General features: G+C 36.4%; 1 protein-coding gene and 1 long non-coding RNA gene across 3 annotated transcripts; one reads left to right on the forward strand and one right to left on the reverse strand.

Annotated features, from left to right (window-relative positions):
• Positions 1-1,181: 1,181 nt before the first annotated feature.
• On the reverse strand, positions 1,182-12,454 carry LOC106180448 (uncharacterized). Of its 2 annotated transcripts, XM_087018926.1 has the most exons (13): positions 12,108-12,454; positions 11,106-11,259; positions 9,998-10,139; positions 9,012-9,209; positions 8,610-8,794; positions 7,886-8,059; positions 7,069-7,184; positions 6,410-6,532; positions 5,456-5,592; positions 4,930-5,118; positions 3,770-4,518; positions 2,521-2,623; positions 1,182-1,985 (listed from the first exon to the last, which is right to left on the reverse strand). In XM_087018926.1, exons 1-13 carry the CDS (start codon positions 12,265-12,267, stop codon positions 1,851-1,853), a joined length of 2,565 nt encoding a protein of 854 aa, XP_086875052.1. In that variant the 5' UTR covers positions 12,268-12,454; the 3' UTR covers positions 1,182-1,850. The 2 variants fall into 2 exon arrangements, with proteins under 2 accessions (XP_086875052.1, XP_086875053.1); XM_087018927.1 differs by lacking the exons at positions 11,106-11,259; positions 12,108-12,454 and adding an exon at positions 10,472-10,888.
• A 62-nt stretch (positions 12,455-12,516) lies between these two features.
• Positions 12,517-14,412, forward strand: LOC106180449 (uncharacterized). The gene is made up of 4 exons (XR_015335660.1): positions 12,517-12,795; positions 13,182-13,271; positions 13,513-13,691; positions 14,061-14,412. It is a non-coding gene; the product is annotated as an uncharacterized LOC106180449 (long non-coding RNA).
• Positions 14,413-20,148: the final 5,736 nt, after the last annotated feature.

A 20,148-nucleotide genomic window follows, 5' to 3' on the forward strand; every position in this document is an offset into this window, starting at 1 on the left:
GAATACAAACACTTAAAACACTTTATTTTAGAATAAATATTAAAAATTTCCATTTCTTCTTGAAAAATAGAAAAAAAGAAATTCTCTTCGTAGTGAACAAACTCATCTATGAAAAGGATCATTTAAACTCGGAAATAAATGGATAATAACTTAACAGAAGTGAGAAGGTTAGATGATTTTATTTCACTTTTAGATTTCACTGACTTAATAGGTTTTGACCTTTTACCAGATACATCTGACAACAACACCTATTCCAATAGCCTAATAGATGCAGATAGACTTTTAGAATGCTGTGAACAATCATTGATTTTGAGTCCTACAGACGTAAATTGACTTAAAAAAAAAAAAAAAAAAAAAAAAACAATTACCCACAAGGGATGAGGAAAATTATCAGAATAGTGAAAATCCTGTTAATATTAATCTTTAAAGTCAAGATGGTAGAAGATTTTTTTTAGGTCATTTCTACACAGGAAATGGTTTTACAACTGCTGATATTACTGTTAATAGAACTGACTTAAGAGGTTTTGACCTTTTACCAGATACATCTGACAACAACACCTATTCCAATAGCCTAATAGATGCAGATAGACTCATGTAAGATCACTTGTGAACTTAAATTGCACTTTAAGACCAAATCCAGCCGACTAGTGTAGGCAGTTAATACTGTATTTTTTATTGTTCCTCTTGACTCTGTTTTGAGGTATCAAATGACAAGACTTTAACAACAAGACACTAGCGTGTGGCTACCTCAAAGGAGAAGATTAGAAGACCCAGTATCATATCTTTTAAATGACCAAGAGGGGACTGAAAGAGTCAATGCTGTAGTTGGAAATATTCTGAGGTATCAAATAACCAGACTCAAACAAGAAGACATAAGAGGGAAGGGAGAATTTTTTCACTGTTACAGCAATAAAAAGAAACAGACAAGTCCTTGTGACGTTGTTCCATGACAGGAACAAAGTGAGATTTTTGGCCCCTTTTGCACTATCAGGTGCTGTCAATATAACTGTAAGAGGGGAGCAGATTTTGTGGTTCAGTACGACAATGTAGAAAAGGGCAACAGAAGGCAAAAGGCTAGAAACCCACTGTTCTCATCAAAACAAAATCATCCTTTTGTTCAATGAAATAAAATATGCAACAAAAACAGTACGTATGCATTAACGCAACAACAACAACAAAAATGACGTTCATTTTTTGTAGTTTCGCACAGTAGCCTTTCACAGTATGCTATCTAAACCCATGTGTGAAGTGGCAATCATATTAAACAAATAGATCCATCTTTCAGGAACAACCAATGACTGCTATCTAGGTCACACACACACACACACACACACAAACTGTTCTGGCTGATGGTGGTCAGAAGGTTGACAGCTGATGTATGTGGTGAGAACAGCTTAAGACAGCTGCAGATCCAGCAGAGGGCACATCTCAGGGGCAGATGGAGGCCATCTTCTGGGTCTTCCAGAATTTTATGTTTACATTGATGAGCATCTAATTTCATCAGTAGAAGACGGTCAAAAATGGAGGACGGATCAACACAGATAATTAAGAAGATTATCAGGAAATATCTCTATATCTGCACCTGCATTTGAAATGTGTCCTCTCCTTCAGCTCTGCAGATCCTCTGTTCTTACCATAGTAAAATAAGCAATTTGAAACAAAAACAAATTTTACATCCCTGTGGATGTATTACTGCTCTTATCTGCTGGTTCACAATAGTCCCGTGAATTTCTTTTATCCCCACAGCCCCTCCCCTTCCACTTAAGAGGCTGCTGTCCAAGTCACGCCTTTCTAAGAAGAACATACCTATCTCCAATGTAACCACACCTATCACCCATATGACTAACAAATTATGAGACGCAGCAGGTTCTTGATTTCTTGGTTGCCGTGGTGACCACATCTACTGCTGTTGCTGCGGACTTGAAGTGCACCTTCTTCTCTGTGTTGTTCTCTGGTTCGGCCATTACTGGGATCTCCTTCATTATCTGGGGACAGGAATTATACAACAATTAAGATATGTGAAGACATAAGCACTTTCACGTGGGGGAATATGTGGACCCTTTCATGTTAGTCAAGTTTAAGTTTTGTGTCAGTGTAAGTATGGGCACTTTGGTGTAATGGAAAAATATGGGTGCTTTTTTAGGAAATTTCTGGACAATTTTGAGTTAAGGAAGATATGGGCACTTTCATGACAGAAAAAAATCAATATATGGGCACTTTCTTGAAAGAGAAGTTACAATTCATGTTAGAAGAGGTATAAACACTTTCATGTTAGAACAGATATGGTCACTTTCATGTTAGAGTATATATGAGCACTTTGGGACAATACAGGTACTTTCATCTTACTGAGAAGAAAATGCATTGGACTAGAACCAATTCATACTGATAGACCTTATCATTTAGGCTGATCAAATAACAGATATGTATCAAAAACAGATGTACTATTCCTTGAAGTCTGTGGATCTATAATCATGCAATTATTCATATAAAGAAAGGTTAATACAGCGTGTTGTTGCTTACCATTTCCTGTGGTATTTTGTCATGCACTGTATTCTTCAGAGTGTCCACATTTTCCATATCTAACTGAGTGATGTTGGCAATAACTGGATGTGTCTGACCAGTACTACAAATAATAAAGAGGTAAAGAATATAGCTAAATTAAAAAAATTAGTACAGCCTTTTTGGATTTATTAATAAGCACGACCCACAGGAATCTAAAAGAATACATAATAAATAATAATAAATTCAAAATTTTATAAAGAGCAATACATTTCCCATCAAATCAATGTCAATAGATTTTTATCTATTTCTTTAAGCTCTGTGAATGGCTGAGGCACAAGAGATCTTGTACCACTTTTCTACCCACTCCAGATCTGAGACCCTTTTTACATTACAGTACACTTAAGGTAATGATCTAATGATATTTCTGTTTGATAGATAATTCTTATATATTTTGTAAATGCATTGTTGGCAAAATTGCATCCTTGTTATGATCTAAAAATTGATAGGTACCCATTTAAGTTTTATTACTGTGATGATTTGAGTTTTGGATTCAATTTCTTTAGCACTATATGGGAAATTTAATTGTTTTTGCATAAATTTTCAATTTTCTTCAGAGATGAAGTGCGTTGAACTTCATAGTCCACATCTCCTGGTCATCAGTACATATGGTAGCCATAGTTTAGAAAAACTAATAGGTTCCCATGCAAACTGTTTTTAAATAAAACCCCATTTGTATTGCTAGATTGCCAGCACTAGCTGCTGATGCAAATGTGCAACAAAAAGACATTAATGCATGGTGTTGTTGCGCAGTGTAGCATAAGGACACTACCTTAAGTGATACAATCTGTACAGGTACAGATCTGTGAAAGGTCCAAACATAATTATGCTCTTGTGGGATTAACTCCCTTAAACAAGAACTTCACAAATCTGCTTCCTGCTGTTAAGTTTATTGGCAATGTAAAACCTGCAGACTAAGAGCGTGTTCACAACAGCAAACTTACAGATCTGCCGATCTCATATGGCTGACTCACTTGATTGCTTGTTGCATAATCCCTGCAGGGAATCTATTCAGTGTCTAATCGAGAATCAAGTGGCAAGCTTTTTAGTGAGTCATATTTGATCTGTACATCTGTTGGTCCTCTGTTGTGAACGTAACACACAGCCAGGATATTTCATAAATTGTAAATCTCTCACTGTGAACCCATACAACTACATCGCTAAAGTATACAACATGATGTGAAAAGTTTGTAAATATTGAATAATTTACCTCTTTTGTGACAGTATGTCAACAATGTCATTACAGGCCAGGGAAAGAGCCAGCATTTCTTCGTCTGCAACTCTCTTCAGTGGGTTCTTGCCTTTCACGTATCTCTCCACCGTCTGAAGGTCAAGGCCAAAGTACGGAACAGAGGCATCCCAATCAATCATACCATAGTCATTCCTTTTCATTTTCTTTTCAAGCTGGTTTCGCCAAAGAAAATCGTACAGCGCAAGCTCACACGGCACAACATGAAGATAGCATGGCTTCCTGGGTAATGGTAAAATATGGATCGGATATAGAATATGAGCTTCTTTGGCTGCTCTTTGACGGAACAAAGCAAGCTGGAGTTCTTCCACTTGGATGCTGGATTCGAGATAGGAAGGTGATAAAAAGGTTACAACAACTTTGGCAGAGTCAATGGCTGACAGTTCCGCACTTGCACTGCCTTCAGCTTTTGATTGGCTCTTTTTACTGACCTTGACCCAAGGCGCCTTCAGGTGCAGCATCTTTTTCAATGCTTGCCCATATTGCTCCTCAGATTCAGTATAACTGAGCGCCACATCTATCCCCACAGCTGCTGCTTCCTCAGGCGATGTTTTTTCTGCCTTAGGTGGGTCATTTTCTTTGGAATCTGACTGTGGTTGCTCACTTTTCTCATTATATTTAGCCTTTGTTTGATTGTTATAAAGTTCTAGTCTTTCCTTGAAGTAGTGCAGTCTGCGCGTCTCAAGTATCTTTGAAACATTCAGTGGTACCTGAAACAGCACGAAAATGCTAAATCTGATGTACTGTTAAACATGTATTATGTCATTAAATTACTTACTTATATGATGATGACACCTCAAAGATCTAGTTCTAGTTCATGTGGATTACCTGTAAAATGTTGAATGGAAGACACCAACAATAAAATTTTTCCTACAACCAAATGTTCAGATAAAAAGTTAAAGGCCCCCAAAATTGGAACAGCTGGCAAATAAATCCTATGTATATTACACTTTTTTTCCTAAGTCACTGTTAATCAAAAGACAGCACCAACATACACTAAATATAGGAATAGTGAAGAAATATCTTAAGGTGTTCTTAATTATTCTGTTTGAAATATAAGAATTAAATAAAGAACATAAAATAAATAAATAAAGAAATAAACAAAGAAAGAAAATACCCACCGACACTTTGTTGAAGACCAGATCATTCATTTCCTCTGTCTTCAGCCATGACACAACTGATTTGCATATTGCTATGGCAACAGATTGGAAGGCGTCGCCCATAGCATCTATTGCCTTTACAGAACTGTGGGTCTTTGGGACCTCCCCAACTGGTTCAATGAGAACAGGGATCAGCTGCCCGTCAAATGTCTACACAAATAAAACAATCAACTGGTTCAATGAGTACAGGGATCAGCTGGCCTTCAAATGACTACACAAATAAAACAATCCAATATGGTAATAAGTATTGCTATAAAACTCACTACAGGTATATTATAGCTAACATATGAATTCTGTCACTATTCACCACTGTTTGTAGATAGTGAAAGTAGACTTTTAGGCATGGTACCACTTCACTTCTCTTAAGTTCTCTTTTGTTGTTAAACATATTACTGTGTATGTGTGCATATGTGTGTGCGTGCATGCGTGTGTTTGTTTGTCTGTAAGGGGGGGGGGAGGGGGGGAGGAGTTATACAGGCACACCCACCTCTCCCATATGTTTTAACAAGGCCAGGTTATACTCTTCAGTACACACAGCTGAGCTGAGGTAGGTGGGAGAGAACAGAGCAATGACACACTTTGACCCATCCACTGAGTGATACAACATCTGCTGCCATGACGTGCCTGGAAGTTATAATAATAATAATAATGTATTTTTAATTAATAATAGTTAAACTCAGTATAAACCAACAGTAATAACAAAATTGCCTTAATTATTAACAAAGTGGGACATAAAGAAAACGTGAATGAATTAGGCAAATATTATTGCCAACTTATCACCAATTTTTTTGTTAAATTAGCTAAAAATTTTTAAAGTTTCAAGAAAAAGTAAGCTCCAGAAGCGTTGCATCTAACATACATGTGCATTACGCATGAACAATTGTTACACTATGCTTGGGTTTTTAAGTCACAATAAGTGACGAAGTAAAATGTGATAGAGTAAAGTTTTTGGGTGTAAGATGAGTCACTGTGGAGGTGCTTTCCTCAAATACTTTTATAGAAACAATATCTTGATGTATGTTTATATTTGAGTGCATGGTAAGTCTGCCTCACAGTATTTCTCACTTGCTAAAAGAAATGGCATGCATGACAAAATTATGTTTACACTTCACTTGTATTATATAGTCTTCTGAAAATTTCAATAAAATAACTATGACTTTTTGAGCTAGAACTGAACAATTCTTGTCTCTCTCTCGCTCTTGTCTGAGAACTACGACTTTCTGAAGTGGAAGTGACAGTTGTTGTGTCCCCCTTTTCCTCCCGACAATGCTCTTAGTTAAAAAGACACATACACCACTTGGCAACTAGCTGTAGGTAAAATCTACTTGTGATTCATGTACTATGTACGTTCCATAAACCCTGCCAACTCAAGTGATTCTATTTCTGAATAATACATATATATATATCATTATGAACCCAAATAACACCATTCAAAACATACCGGCTTTTAGTTCGTTCCTGTCATAAAATATTCTCAGATGAGGATTCAGTCTTGTGAGGGTGTTCAAGAAAAACTTGGCTTTGTCTGTGTTCTTGTGTGAGTAGGAGATAAACACATCGTAATCTGAAATTGTGTAAAAAACTCTTCTAGATATTCCATTTTTTAAGCAAATGTAAAACACAGAACAATCAAAAACAATGTAATCTAAAACTTGTGCCCAGTAAAGTTATCATGCTAATAAAACAGTTTATTGTGACTATAAATATTTATACTATTCATAAAGATAAGGTGAGTTATTCTGTGCTTTTTAAGAAATTCAGTCCTGTTGAGTTTCTTCTAAATCTCATCCAGACTTGTTTACAACTAAAGCTGCTTTTTTTAATTTACTCACTCCAGTCTACCATGTTACCAAAGTGAGAACATTGAAGTTTGCTGCACTGTGTTGAAAAGGGCAAAACTAACATCTGATGAACTTCTCATTCTACCAACAGCATTGTGAATATTTTTCAACACATGAATATTTTTCAAAACAAAAGCTATCATTTCTTCGGCTGCTTTACCAACAGATGCACAATTAATATACTAATCACTTTTCGTCTACAACATTTGTAGCTTGGTGGTCACATTTATCCCAACTTCCAATATATGTCAACTATTACCGTAATTAGTATGGGCTTGCTGGTGGTTTTGCTGCCCTGTGATATCCTTTGCTGAGAGGAGACTGACAAATGTTTTACAGCCTTGGACCACACTCTGAGGCTTGGTGTCAATGGTCCTAAAATTTATCACAAAATTCATGTCATTTTTAAGCATTTTCATCAATGGTAATATGAGAAAAAGTCGATATATTAAATTTACATATTCTCTTAGCAAATTATCAGGCCTGCAGCAAATTTGCTGCAAACTGCAATTCCTCCTTGCAAATTTGCCACAAATTACCAACAATTCAAATTTTTCTTGTGAACTTGTTGCCACAAACTTTTCATTTTGCTTAGGGTTACTTTGTCCCAGTTTGAAATATTGGACATCAAACTGAATGAATGAATCCATGAACAAATGGAACAAACACAAAAAGTCTCATTTACTTATACCTTAAGTGATGTAAAAAAAGGTACAAATAAAAGAGAACAATCATTTTGCTTTCCCTGACATTAGTGTGTCATAAAAGAATGGGTACCTATTTAAGTTAAACAGCCAAACAACACAAGTAAAATATATATCTTTAAAAACATAAATGTCTTTAAAGCCAAAAAATACCTATTTCAAAATGTCACAGGTAACACACACACTCACACAAATTCCTCAAAAAAAAAAAAAAAAAAAAAAAAAAAAAAAAAAAAAAAAAAAAAAAAAAAAAAATTTCCCCACAACACAGCAATCCTACCTGAAGAGCACATACTGCACCAGGCACACGTGCATGCGTGTGTGTGTGTGTGTGTGTGTGTGTGTGTGTGTGTGTGTATACAGCAATCCTACCTGAAGTCCATGTACTGCACCAGGCACATGTACGTGGGGAAGGTTGGTATGGACTCGATGTAGAAAGGAGCCAACAGGTGGCGTGCTGTCTTCCTGTTGCAGCAGACGGCCAGGTTGTACTTCTCCAAACATTCCGGAGACGCCAGGAATGCTGGGCTCAAGAATGTCACCACTCTACACAGAGACATAAAAGATCAAGATAAAAAAATTCATTTTTGAAGAAACTAAACATGCTTTTACCAGTGGGTGGACATTCTAGCCCTAAATTTTTCACACAAGAGACAATGAGAGTTTATTTTACTGAAGTCAGACATAACTAGGATTTCTTCTACAAATCATGACAACACATACCTGTGCCATTCAGAGACAAATCTGAGTAAATATCGAAATCACAAAGAGAGTTCTTCCAGTTATTTTGAAATTCTTGAAACTGTACATGAACTAAATCAGATTTCCAAATTATTATGTACATTATAAACATACTGTTGATACTTAGTCATATGAAAAAGTTATCACTTACAACATGAACTTCAAGATAAATTACTGAGCAGTGAAATGTTTTCTCCAAATTATTACTTCAAAATAGATGTCAAATTCTAAGAAACAAGCCACATATATTGAGACTTTCGTAAAAACGGATCAAAGTATGATTTCAGTGTTAGCATCCACATGATAAGGACAAAAAGGTCCAAACCCAAAACTTTACACTTTCCACTCCATTTACCTTACACAGGTTATCATGACCTCGTAGATCTCCTGCTGCCAAACCTGGTCCTCACGGAGCGCCTGCACCTGAGAAAATATACGGATATCTTTCTTTTCTTCCTTCAGCACTCCCTCTATCTGCTTGACTTTGTCTTCATCTTCTATGGAGTAGGACAGATAGATGTCATACCTGATCTGGGGCTCCTTGTAAAAGAGACAAAAAATATTATAAAGCTCTTGACAATGATGTTATAGGAATAGGGAGAAAACTATTGGGATAAAATTATGGTAATGACTCGCTCTTTTCCGTAGGGAAACATGGAGTTTTTGCGGCCTGAGACTTTTATTTGCACTGGTATATATAAGTCAATCAGTAATAATGAGAAAAGCCCCCTGCAGTCCAGGAAAACTGTCCCATTACCTCTGGCATCATCGTAACTGTCTCATACTTCTTCTTCATGTTCTCAAATACGTTCCACAGTTCATGTTTCTCCAGGTTAATCTCGTCAGGACGGTGGGCAAATACCACCAGCTTTAGGCAGGACATGGGGAGTCCCGCCTTTATCCAGTTGACAGCCGCATCTAGCATGGCTTTCAACATCATTTTGGGATCAAAGCTCTGAAATGAGTGTCATTGGGGAAAGATGAATATGTTCAAATATACTGTCTACATTCATAAAGATATCAAAACTTAATTCAGTGAATATAAGAAGTGAAGAATAACAGTTGAATCTGCAGAATTAAAACCATAGGCAATAAAAATGTCATTGGAGGCTAAATAAAAACAACAGGATTAGAGAGGCAGTTACAGATCCAGGACTTTGCTTGGGAGAGGGGGAGGGGGTTGGGATCTTATATTAACTTTCTTAAAATTTTTTCAAATGTTTAAATCTTTTGAGGAATCTCCATACGTGAAAGGAGTCACCATCTCCAGGTGCCAGGGGGGGATAATATGTATATATTATTTAAAATTCATATAACAATACAAATATCAATTTTGTTTCAATGTAGCTTGGAATCTGCATGTGTACGTGCATGTGTTTATGACAGGGGCAGATTAAGGCTGTCTCACGGATCTTCTGGAAAACGGTCAGATTTTTAAGTTAACATTGACAGGGATCTAATTTTTTCTGTCGGAGTTTGGTCATGAATGGATGATGGATTGCCAAAGATAATTTAGAAGACTGTCAGAAAATATCTCTGGAGCCGCCCTTGTACATGTAGTTGTGTTTATATGGCTGTATTCAGAACAGTGGGCTTACTACTCCGGGGGTCAAATATGGCCGACCCACTTGAATACTTCCTGACGGGTAATCTCTTCATGGTCCTTTAGCAGCTTAGACAGCAAGTTTTTTAGTTGGTTGCCATATTTGACCCGCGTACTAGTTAGTCCAATGTGTGTGTTACCTGGACTCCAGATGCCAGTAGTGGAGCTATCACAGTGCTTTCCTTGTTGTTAAACACGGCCACCAGACATCTAAAGACGTCCCCAACCAACGCCGCCGGGTGACCCGTACTTTTCATGGTACGCTCAAAACACAGTAATCTCCTGAAATGTAAAGATCAATAAATAAATGGTCACTATAAAAGGAAAATATCCATGCCACATTACGACAGGAATAAGACATGGATCTAAATTTTTATTATATAAATAAATAAATATAAATATATCATTAAAAATAATTATATTAAAAATGAAGACTTTTCCAATGCAGAGTTAGCCACTCTACAACATCAAACAAATATTATATTCTTCATATTTTTATAGCAATTCTTATCATTTTCAGTTCTGTATCCCTCCCAATTTTAAACATTAAATTTATTGAAATCTACAGTCACCCAGGTTGGAGCCACAGAAGTGCAGTATTCACTGGCACTCACCAATCTAACCTCCACCTATTGTATCATTCTTTCATGATTTCTTGAGAATATCTTGGAAAGAAAGAAAGGCCAATGAAGAAATGTTACAACAAGGAATACAATGCTCACTAATGAAAACAATCAGAAAAAGATAAATGAAATCTCTGGGTCATACCATCAGAAAAGACGGTGTAAATGCACCAGATGTACGCAGAGTGGTTATGCGCAGTATTATATGAACAAGGCTATGAACGATTCAACTGCATGGGTGGACACACGTTATAACTTCATGTATAAGCAGGAGCGTAAAAAGTAAGCATAAACCTATTACCTATTTTGCAGTAACAGATGGAATAGAAAAACCTGGTACTCTGTGGGAAAATTAAAGGAAGAAGTACAGGAAGACAAAGAACATCATGCATTGACAGTCTAAATGCTTTCCCCACAAATCAACAACTGTAAAATAACGAGGTCATGCAATCTATTGAAAATAAAGTACTAGTAAACTGGAGGATCATGATTGTCCATGCCTGCACAAGGTCTGACACTTGATGGTGATGATGATGATGATGACTGAGACCCCAACAAAACCCTCTCAAAAAGACATTCTCTTGTATTATCTCATAATTTCCATAAATGTTCATTCCCATAATACCTGTATGGTAGGTGTGACGGGAGCAACTTAGACCACCAACAGTGGAAATTAGCGCGCAGATCCTCCTCTTTATCTCTGGCCAAGTCTTTAACGCTGATATCCAGGTTACGCTTCAGTGCTCCTATCAGCGATCTTCTGCACGGGATGTAGTCGCCTGGAATGTATAGGGAGATATTGTCACATACGATACAGTACGTTATAGTATAGTATACTTCAAGTCCTTGGGAATTGTGATGTGACATAACTAGATGAAATAAGGAGCCAGACCTTTGAACTGGCTGGGGTAGTGGCAGTGCTAACACTCGGCAATTTAGCCAAATGCTAAAACCAACTTAAATTGGTATAACAAAATGGGCTTGATTTGGCTCATTTTAGTCGAATTAAAACCATTTGGATAACAAACTGACAAAAAAGTGGTCATTTGGCTAAGGGGAACAAATTGCTAGTGCTACCCCAGGCTGGTATTTTTGGATTACCCTCTAAATCAACATGTTTTGTTCAGCAGATTTGGTCAAGCAAGCATCGTCTACATACATCAAAGTTAGTTCTTTAATATCCAACAACAGTATGAATTTATAACACTTCAGCATAATTTACAGTACTTAAAGTATCACTTTATGTAACTTTTAAACTTACTTCTACTTGCAGAAATTGTAATTTTATTAACAGATCACGGTGATTTTCATTTTAGACTTGATATGAATATGACAAGAACATATTATCTTAATTTATCTCACATATACTGTACATGACGTCATGTATATTATATAATTTTAATGGTAAACTATGGATGATGGGGCAGAAGTTATCTGGCGTTTTTTTTTTTTTTTTTAACGAAATTCGTTCAAAAATACCAACTTGATTTTGATTAGATCTTTTGGCACGATAGCATAATAATGTGGGTATGTTTCATAATTCGTTTCATGGCAAATTAAATTGATCGATCAAGGAAACATTTCCAGACTTGTTTTCTATTCAAAGATTCTCGCTGATTCTTCTTACCTGGAAACGCTGACACCATTATAACGTCTACTTTCTCTTGTACCGAAAGTTTGGTAATATCTCCAAACAGCAGCTGTATCTCGCGATCTCCATCTGCAGTTTTCACAATAATAGAGCTGGCATGCCTCAAACTGCTTTCAGTGTCTGGGTCGTCCGCCATCTTGGCAAATAACTGAAATATTCAGCGAAAACAAACCGACTTTTTCTGATACTAATGACTTTGATTTAAAGCCAATACTGGTCGGTTCATAGACTTGAAAACCTGCTACGTGAGATCACACGTTTGACGTTTTTCGACACATCATATTTGTAGACTTTTCGTCAATGACAATGTCTCCTCCTCTACGTTCTCCGCGGTCTCCATAAACAAAATAAACAAAATATGGGTCATGGCGCCAGTTCGAAAGCGAGGTTTTTGGCGCGAAAAATGAAATGTCTCTCGAGTTCCTCGAGGAGGAGCAAACAGCGTCGGAGCGCAAAACGTGAACTGTTGTCGAGCGCGTTTTTTCCTAAAAGTTTTGGTTTGTGCCGCTGTGTGGTGTGGAACAACTCTCATCATCATCATGATGATATTGAATGATCGGATTGTAAACTAGAGAAAATTAGAACTATACTAAGTATTTTGCTGCCAGTTTCATCAAGAATTTTCAGAGGCACGGTGCTTTACTACAGGACGCAGTGACCCAATGTAAGGTGCTATGATCATTTTACTTGATGAGAGTGTTTGTAAACAAAATGCATTTATTTCCATTTATTTTCCATGTGTACAGTGTAATCACAACGGATCTTAATTTGCCTTAATTTTTCAGTTGTATTGTAAACTTTTGTTAAAATATTGATTATTATATTATTAATAATTCTAATTCCAAAACTAAATCCGTCGCTTTTGCCAAAAATCCCTACTGATTTTTTTCCAGTGTAATATCCAGTGCAGTATTTATATTGACATCATATTGACTTACGTACGTGTACATGTAATGATTTTGTTATTATTTTATATGTTGTACTGTAATTAATTATTTTTGTCTTATTTAAAATTATATATAGACAAGTTTCTTTCAATCTGTCTTTCAGATGACACAAGTCCGGGGTCTCATATAGTAGAGTGGCAGGCAGTAGCAGCTGGTGTTTTTTTTGTCATAGTTATATAGATGAAAAAGAGAGGTATAAATAATATAATCTACTATTATCTTTGCCCTCAAAGCATTAAACGGCATATACTCCTTAGCAAAATATCAGGCCTGCTGTAAATTTGCTATTTGACTATTTAAACTCCATTTTCCAAGTAAAAAGTTGATTGAAAGATATGCCAATAGAAATGCTGCCCAAAACTACTCGTAAACAACACAGATATATTAGAAGTCAGCTAGAGATGCAGAAAGTATTTTTTTTTCACGGTGAACAGTTAGATTGGTCAAGATCTTCAAGCCCAGTGATCAAAGGATGACCCAAAGTCATTCTCTTTCTTCCCCCTCAGCAACTGACCTCCATTGCTGTGCCAAACTGGTGTAGAATGTTGTAAATTGATGTCACAACACGGAGTTATTGGATGTCTCAAGACAAAAAATATGGATTCGAAAAAAGGTAACTGTAGATGTCATTTTGATCAGCAAGTTGTTCAAAAGCTGACACTGTAATATATTTACTGGCAAACAGAATAAAAAGGTGGCTGGTTTCAGTTTCAGTGACATATTATATGTTTTTTAAAAGCTTCACAATTAGACTCCAACCATTTTCTTGAATTCCTGGGTGGGAGGTCATGGATAATGCTCAACATTTGATGGAATTAATTCACAACAGTCAACTACAGTATAAGTATAATACTAGTATCATGTTTTACTCCTCAGTTATTGTCACTTTACTTTGGAATAATATGAAAAGGAAAAGTCACAGAGTATTTTTTGAAATATTTTTTTGAACATTAAAAGAACTTATATTTTGTTTATGGTGTAGGTGAAGATGAAAGCTGCACCTGAAGAGGCCTGGGGAAAACTATCGGTTCCATTGATACATGTAAGAAAAACCAGCCACACATGGAAAAAATAACCTATGGGTAGAAAGAATTGTTGCTTCAGAAGATAAAATTTGATGGAGAGTTGTTGTTTAGATGACATTTGAAAATAGTCTGTTACATGTATACTTTTACTTCAAGAAGTTTAGTATCACTATAGTATATGATGTGTGCATTTGCAAATGTGCAGTTCTAGTATTCATTTTTGTTTTTCTTTTCTTTTCCCCTGTTTATGGGGGTGTTGTTTTATAAAAATTAACCATTATCATTTGTAATGAGATATACTGTACTGTATATTAGTTGTGTTGGTTGAATGCTTTATTTAATGTCGATCCATCATTCAGGAATGGAAAGTGAATTTTTTCTCAGATGTAGGAATGTCTAAGCGACGTTCATTATAGCTTTGGTGTTTTTGCTGCATGGTGGGTTGCATCGCTGAATGTTTCTTTCTCGATTTTGGGGTTTGCCTCACATTGCTGTATTGGAGTGTTAGTCTTTCCTCTCAGCCAACTCGGCGAAAGTCCTGGAATGCTGGGCATAGAAAGTGGTAAACTGTCACAGCATTTTTTTTCCTTGGTCAACTTCATATAGAAATAGATGGATGAAAAAGACTGAAAAATTGGCTGTTTGCTTTCTTACGGGAACAGTGACAAAGCAATTTCTGTGGTAATATAAACATTGGAAGATTTGATGGTATCTAGGATTAGCTTATGATGATTAGTATTACAGTAACTGTATATTTGAGCTGTACTTATTCAATCTACCCTTAATTGGTTCTAGATTGTCAGCTCGATCTTGATTTCATATATAACCCATGTCAGCAAAACTGTTGAAGCCCGTGAACAGCTTTGAACAGTCAACAATTTAGCTTCACAGTAGCCCTGACACTTGGGGCAATTCAGTCTGGTCTGGGTTCAATTTGTCAGCACTGAACTATTATGACTGTTCATAATTTTCTTCATGTCCTTAACTTTATACGCAGTGCAGTTATGGGTGTTAAACAGCTTGTTCACCATTAAATTTTCACTCTTCAAACAGCTTTTATTATAACACATTTTTGTAATTGAAAATTAATTGATTATATTTCAACATGATTTTTTATGCATGTCTTTGAATTTCAAAAAGCAAAACTTGGGATATTCGTTTTTTTTTGTTTTTTTTTCTCTCAAGCAATTTGAGCACATGACTATCGTACCCTGCTAAGAGCAGTGGTGTCTTAGGTTTTCCTACCTTACATTGAACCCCCTTAATAGCAAGACGTTCATGTATGAACAGAGCAATTAAATAAACGTGCAGCACTATTGATGGGATGTCCTATCGCAATAGCTCTTTAGTTCTGGCATTCCTTCCGATATTGCTCAGCTTCCCCCTCGTACTCCACCCAACCCCACCCCACTCACTGCTGAATGTGACATGGTTACACATTTGTTTTGTGTTCTTCCATGCTCTTGTCTCCACAGGCCGATATGATTGGGACAGGCAGCTAAAATGGTGTTGCCGAAGTCTTTTTCAGTCTTTCCTGATAAAAGCTGTCTATATTTCTCTGTTCTTGATGGTGGTATCATAGGGGACATTATTCTTATATCCAGCAGTCAACTCACGCAGTGACCTTGATAAAGGTTGTGTGTATTTGTTTGGTTGAATGCATTTCATGTATGATGATTTTAAGATTCCTCTTCTTTTTTCTTACACTACACTGTTAGTGTAGATCATTGGTTTTTTTGTGAATCTGGGGCCGGTTTCACAAAGCAGTAGTTAGTTAGCGATCGGTAGTTAGCCTCTCGCTAGTTATAGTGCCGTTTCACGAAGCAGTCGCTAGTTCTCTCGCTCTTTATTGTGTCGTTGTTACCATGGATATTTAGCGACTGGTCAGACCAGTCGCTAACTCTAGAGTTTCATCGTACGCATGCGTAATGAGTGAAATAAAAAGGTTGCTTAGTTACCATTGTCTGTCGTTTGTCTTTGTATCCAATATGGCGACGACCTTTTTTTGCTATCCGTACCCCCAGACGGCAACGTAGACTACGACGTTTTCATGAAAGGCAGAATCTATTAGAATATACACGCGATGATGCAATTTACGAGAGGTTGCGCCTAGCTGTGACAAAAAGAGCGGCTAAAAGGTGGTGGAGATCCTTTACGACGACCTCAAAGCAGACGTTCTTATGCATTTCCAGCCGCCGGAAATTGGAGAGTTAGTGCTTTCGCGACACTTTTACGCAAGAGTTCCACTTCCGGTAGACTGTTTCGAGACTACGGTGAGTAACGAGAGAACTAACGACCGAACTTTACGACTGAACTTAGCGATGAGTTAACTACTGCTTCGTGAAACACCCCTCGAAAATCGCTAAGTTTGCTCGTTAGCGAGGTAGTTCAGTAGTTAGTTGTTCTAACTAACTACTGCTTTGTGAAACCGGCCCCTGCCTTCCAATAGTGCGGTTGCTGGTGATGAGATATCACACGCACAATGTAGGTCACATTTCTGAGATCAATTCTGGAGGTCCCATTTCTCGCCTCAATCTCTTCTGGTTCAGAAGTGGAAGTCTGACGTTGTTGCACTTGATATCAAAATGGATGAGATGTTTGCTTCAATTTTCTAGAATTGCTGCATGAGTAAATAGATTGATGTAAAATTTTAAAAATAACCATAGAAAGCACACAGAGAGGGCAGATTTCTGCCATTGGCTAAACTCTGTGGGAACTGAGTATTATAGTTGGCTTAGACGGAGCATCTTCCTTTCCTAGCTGCTTAGCAAAAAAACTGGACAGCTTGCCTTTTGCTTAAAGGCACTGCTCCAGGGTAACTCCTTTTAATTCCTTATATATATATATTAAAATATATATGTGACAGAGAGAAATAAAGAACAGCAGTTATTTTACCCCGATCGGTTTCATTGCATCTTCAGGGGGTTTGTTTATTTTGATTGCTAAGTGATGTCATAAAGACTCAGTGTGGTGTCGCTGACAATGGATATTTGATCGTTGCTTTTACCAAAGTTTTAGGATCTGCTATTACCTGTTTAATGTAGGTTAAAACTTAATTTATAATTATTAATGGAGAATTTTTCTTTAATTTCCCTTTCTAGCTGTTTGGGTCTAATATATATATATATATATATATATATATATATATATATATATATGTGACAAAAGAATGTGGTTACATTACATAATAAAATAATGTGACTACATAAGCAACTTTTCAAAATTAGTACACATAGTCAATGTTATTCAATAAGTATTTCTTAGAGTGTCGGCGTTTGCTGACGAGTTCATTTTTAGAGTTCAGCGTTTTCTTTCCAAAGTAATGATGTAGAACTTTTCCCACAGGCAGAGCTGACACCGTTTGGTTATGTTTGAATATGGTCAAGCTTTCTTTAGTATTGACCATTTCAGCCCATAGTTGATTTTTTTGTCCTTAAGAGTCCAAATATAGCTGCTCAAAGAGGTGTGGTGACGTTTGGATGAGCAGTTGAAAGAGGTCTTATGGTTATTGTATCTATATTTAAATTCACATTCACATATACCAGTGTATTCTTTTGTTTCGCTTTTGCTTATCACAGTTGCCTTATAAACTACTTTTTTTCTAGACATTTGCCATTCATTGGGCATTCGCTTTTTATCCTCCAGTTACAAGTTATTACATCTGATACATTATCTACAACCCTAGAATTATTCATCAAACTGTTGTTCTTAGTTTTAATAATTTGGGCAATATTATCCATGCAGCTGTAGCTAACTTTATATATATATATATATTTACACACAATTCAAATTAATAAATAAATAAACAAGAGACATGTAATAACTGCGACTCCGAGTGTCACGATCGTCAGGAGGTTTATTTGAAAATGGTTTTATTAGCCGTTTAACGTACACGGAGTGACGACACTTGGGTCGCACGCCGTATTAGTTACGTCACCTTATGCCGACACATGGTAATTATTTCAGTTCTTTTATTCAGAGTATCTGGTGTTATCATTATTAACAGTTTTTCGTCCAGGCAAAAGTTGCATAGGTGCTGATTTCTCTATTGCGGCGCTGATTTCTTTATGATGTCCCATCTAATGCCATGCTGGGTGTTATTTTCTTTTAAGTTCCAAATGTATTTAGATAACTCAGTTTCTACAGCATATTTTTTGTATTGTGAGGGTCCATTTGCCAAACAGAGGCCCTTACATTTCACAAAGCATGTAATTGTTAGTTTTAATAAATTGTCTTTTCATAAGACACTGCTTTTGCTGCAACCAAGTATTGCTTTCTCATCAACTCTCTGAAAACTTCCACCTGTTTGGCACTGCATTACAAATATCAGTCGTCTTATACTGATGTTAGGACATAAATTTAACCATAACTTGTTCTAGCATCTGCACATGCGAGCTGATACTGCTGTGCAGAGATGTCAGTTCATCTTGGTCAAATGTCCTTTTCTGTCTGAGGTTTAAACAATCATGCCCAAGTCTTCTAGATTGCCATCTTGATGAATTGAAAGGGTTCATCATGATTTAAGTAATAGATAGACCCCGAGTCAGCGAAGGTTATGTGGCATACACGAGTGCGAAGCACGAGTGGATGTCACATAACCCTCGCTGACGAGGGATCTATCTTATTTAGACCACGGGTCTATTAGCGGGTTATAACGCATTCATGCGAGAAGTGTGGTTACGCGAGTTACACCACGTCCGAGTCTTTTGTTCTTGACTTCCACCGTGGTCTAAAGAGATATTTATGAACTAATTGGTAGTCTAGCAAATAGTATCATTATGAAATGTAAATAGTAGTTAATATCTGTTGGTACAGTGTGGTGTTGGAAAGAGAAACAATTTTAAAACTTCTTGAACTGACAGTAAAGGTCAATTTGGGTGGATTTCTTTTCATGATCTTTTTTTCTTCTATGGAACCTGTAGCTCTCTTTGATAGACTATGCTGCCAGATTTCTTTCCTTCATTCTCCCAAACGCACAAATGTTTGTGTTAGTAAGTGTCTCGGTACTCCAAGACTTGGTCAGGCTCAGACCCTTCTCCACCTTTCTTTGTACAAGCACTCTTCTTCTCCAGAGACATATCATACGTCTCAATACCTTTCTTGTTTGAATTTTCATTCTCCCTGGTGTATGGTATTTTAATATCAAGCTTAGGCTGTCATGTGACGTAATCATATTTTATTTATTTACTTTTTTTAAATAATTTTATATGGATTACGGATATTACTTTATCTACCATAGTCTTCATTCACGTCTTGGTGAAAATATCCCAATTTCATTGTGGAGGTCATTTTATACTAATCCTACACTAGCTACAAGTAATGATAATGGGAAATTTTGATATTTTTTTCATTATGATCACATTTATTAAATTTAATTAAATGCTCCGTGTGAGATTTCAGCTTATTGCATTCTTTGTACATGAATGTGATGGTGAATTCTTCGGGTGTTCAGGACTCTTCTGGAAAGTTTTTATCATCTTTACTGTGAGAGTGAAATAATTCCTGGAAAATCCCAGGATTATAATCACTTTCCCTTATCTTGGCATTCCTTTTGGTACAGATTGTTGAAATAAAAACCATGTTGTACAAAGAACAGAAACTAGACAAACTCAGATGCTTTGCATTGTTACGTAAAGGAATTCACTGCATTGCTATGCACATATATACATTTGATTTCAGAGATGGGACGCGTGTATTGAAGTTGGGATAGGTATAGAATATGAATTTATAAAGTTAATACCATCTCTCTATTGTCAATTTTTATGCCATGTTTCGCATAATTAAGAAGTCAAATTAAGTTTATTAAATTTAGCTTCTGATTTATCTGTTATTTAAGATTTAATTATTAAAGTTAAGTAACCTTATGTCAACGGTTAATTGTTAGGCAAGAGTAAAGTCACCATTTGTATATTAAAGTTAACAGATAATTAGGAAGTGCTTCATAATCTTTAGTGTAAACTTTGAGGAACTTGTTTGGCATTATTAAGATTTAAAATAACTGTATTCTTTGTTCACCAGTGGATTTTTAATAAACGCAAGGCAAAA

This window comes from Lingula anatina, chromosome 8, assembly GCF_051362555.1.
Source record: "Lingula anatina isolate TDL-2025a chromosome 8, LinAna3.0, whole genome shotgun sequence".
Classification (NCBI taxonomy): Eukaryota; Metazoa; Brachiopoda; class Lingulata; order Lingulida; family Lingulidae; genus Lingula; species Lingula anatina.

Bases quoted from the DNA above. Each gene is read 5' to 3' on its own strand.
- LOC106180448 (XM_087018926.1), bottom strand. From the start codon at position 12,267: ATGGCGGACGACCCAGACACTGAAAGCAGTTTGAGGCATGCCAGCTCT. The intron at 8,060-8,609 runs GTAAATGGAGTG...GTCTCTGTGTAG, and splicing joins GTCATGATAACCTGTGTAAG to AGTGGTGACATTCTTGAGCC. The intron at 4,519-4,929 runs GTGGGTATTTTC...GTGCTGTTTCAG, and splicing joins TGGTCTTCAACAAAGTGTCG to GTACCACTGAATGTTTCAAA.